The sequence below is a fragment of the Clupea harengus genome, chromosome 19 (genome assembly GCF_900700415.2).
Source record: "Clupea harengus chromosome 19, Ch_v2.0.2, whole genome shotgun sequence".
Classification (NCBI taxonomy): Eukaryota; Metazoa; Chordata; class Actinopteri; order Clupeiformes; family Clupeidae; genus Clupea; species Clupea harengus.
This window is the reverse complement of record NC_045170.1, coordinates 517,828-520,327: the sequence shown is the minus strand read 5'-3', so window position 1 is coordinate 520,327 and position 2,500 is coordinate 517,828. Positions and strand designations below refer to the sequence as shown.

At 50.0% G+C, this 2,500-nt stretch overlaps 1 protein-coding gene across 1 annotated transcript in view; it reads right to left on the bottom strand.

The window, feature by feature from the left end:
* col28a1a (collagen, type XXVIII, alpha 1a) overlaps positions 1 to 2,500 on the bottom strand; it is a 35,060-nt gene that overhangs the window by 18,740 nt on the left and 13,820 nt on the right. The window contains exons 12-16 of the mRNA XM_031586586.1: positions 2,375 to 2,428; positions 1,953 to 2,021; positions 1,680 to 1,748; positions 575 to 643; positions 130 to 198 (exon numbers count right to left, since the gene is read on the bottom strand). Of these exons, the coding sequence (XP_031442446.1) occupies positions 130 to 198; positions 575 to 643; positions 1,680 to 1,748; positions 1,953 to 2,021; positions 2,375 to 2,428 (330 nt within the window). The remainder of the gene's footprint in view (positions 1 to 129; positions 199 to 574; positions 644 to 1,679; positions 1,749 to 1,952; positions 2,022 to 2,374; positions 2,429 to 2,500) is intronic.

Genomic DNA, 2,500 nt, shown 5'->3' with positions numbered 1-2,500 from the left:
TGGGTGAGGGGTTAGTGGCCATGTTGGGCGGCCATGTTGGGTGAGGGGTTAGTGGCCATGTTGGGCGGCCATGTTGGGTGAGGGGTTAGTGGCCATGTTGGGCGGCCATGTTGGGTGAGGGGTTGGTACCTTATCACCCTGGATTCCTGCCCCTGGGGATCCACGTGAGCCTTTCTGCCCCTCGTACCCTCTGTCACCCTGAAAAAACACAGCATCGCTTAGTGTGTGTGTGTGTGTGTGTGTGTGTGTGTGTGTGTGAGTGAGTGAGTGTGTGCTTGTGTGTGTGTGTGTGTGTGTGTGTGTGTGTGTGTGTGTGTGACAAAAGCACATGCCTGTCACTACAATAATTAGTCATCAGATATTCACATGATTCCTTTTTTTCCTGTGTGTGTGTGTGTGTGTGTGTGTGTGTGTGTGTGTGTGTGTGTGTGTGTGTGTGACAAAAGCACATGCCTGTCACTACAATAATTAGTCATCAGATATTCACATGATTCCTTTTTTTCCTGTGTGTGTGTGTGTGTGTGTGTGTGTGTGTGTGTGTGTGTGTGTGTGTGTGTGTGTGTGTGTGTCTCACTTTGGATCCTGGAAGGCCCTCTCCTGGGAAGCCCTGGTTTCCTTGCACTCCAGTCGGCCCAGAAGGTCCCTGACAAACACACACAGCAAAGCTCATCACATACTAGCTTACACACACACACACACACACACACACACACACACACACACACACACACACACACACACACACACACAAACACACACAGCAAAGCTCATCACATACACACACACACACACACACACACACACACACACAAACAAACACACACACAAACACACACAGCAAAGCTCATCACATACACACACACACACACACACACACACACACACACACAAACAAACACACACAAACACACACAGCAAAGCTCATCACATACACACACACACACACACACACACACACACACACACAAACAAACACACACAAACACACACAGCAAAGCTCATCACATACACACACACACACACACACACACACACACACACACACACAAACACACACAGCAAACATACTGGCTTACACAGAGTGCAGATAGTGAATTTTTATATGGCTCCTATCGGCTCCCTCTGGTGGCAATGATAAGCATAGCACCACTTTCACTCACCCTGTTTCCCCCCAACTATACTTCTCATCTTCTCCTCTTCTCTTAATGTGTTCCTGCATATCTAACTAACTGTGTGCTGTGGACATCAATACCCCCCTCATGTCCCCTGTGCTGTGGGCATTAATACCCCCCCCCCCCCTCATGTCCCCTGTGCTGTGGGCATTAATACCCCCCCCCCCCCCCCCTCGTGTCCCCTGTGCTGTGGGCATTAATACCCCCCTCGTGTCCCCTGTGCTGTGGGCATCAATACCCCCCTCGTGTCCCCTGTGCTGTGGGCATTAATACCCCCCCCCCCCCCCCTCGTCTCCCCGGTGATGTGGGCATTAATACCCCCCTGTCTCTCTCTCATGAGTCACGCTCACATTGAACACCTCTCTTATCCTCCCTCTGTGAGGATCTAGTCATGAACAGACCCTGACCCTAACCCTAACCCTGACCCTAACCCTGACCCTAACCCTGACCCTAACCCTGACCCTGTTACTGCTGTGGTGTCGGCAGAGGCGGTGCTGGTAAACTCACCGGTAGGCCCGGTTCTCCCACCCCGATTGGGCCGGTGGGTCCTGGTCTGCCCTGGTTGCCTTTGTCTCCCTGTGAGGAACACACACACACACACACACACACACACAGCTCAGGGAACAGCCAGCGTATGACGACACAGAGCACCAGCTTCAGCTTGACTCCCACAGAGCAGTGATCTCTCTCTCTCTCTCTCTCAGAGTCCGTGGCGGTCTGATTTGGTATATTTGGTATATTTGGTATATCTGCGTGACAAGTTGATGAAGCTGCGCTCACCTTGGGGCCAGGGAAGCCGATGCCAGGATCTCCTGGGGGGCCAGCCACTCCACTGGGCCCTCGCCCTCCCTGGGAAAGATGAGTCATTATTTATTATCTCATGGTCAACCATTATTAACTATAAGATGACGAGGCATTATTAACTATCATGAAGAGGCATTATTAACTATCATGATTATTAACTATCATGACGAGGCATTAATCACTATATCATGACGAGGCATTATTAACTATAACATTACGAGGCATTATTAACTAACATGATGAGGCATTATTTACTATCATGAAGAGGCATTATTAACTATCATGACGAGGCATTATTTGCTATATCATGACGAGGCATTATTTGCTATATCATGACGAGGCATTATTAACTGTTACGGTGCATCATGTGTAAGGGTGTGTTGCTGACATCGTCTTACCTTGGAACCTGAAGGCCCCTCTGGTCCGATGTCACCTGGGCCACCACTGGGTCCCTGAACCAGAACCAAAGAGAGAAAAAGGAACACGTGAAGAACCGCCCTGAGGATCTAGAACAGGAACCCGTG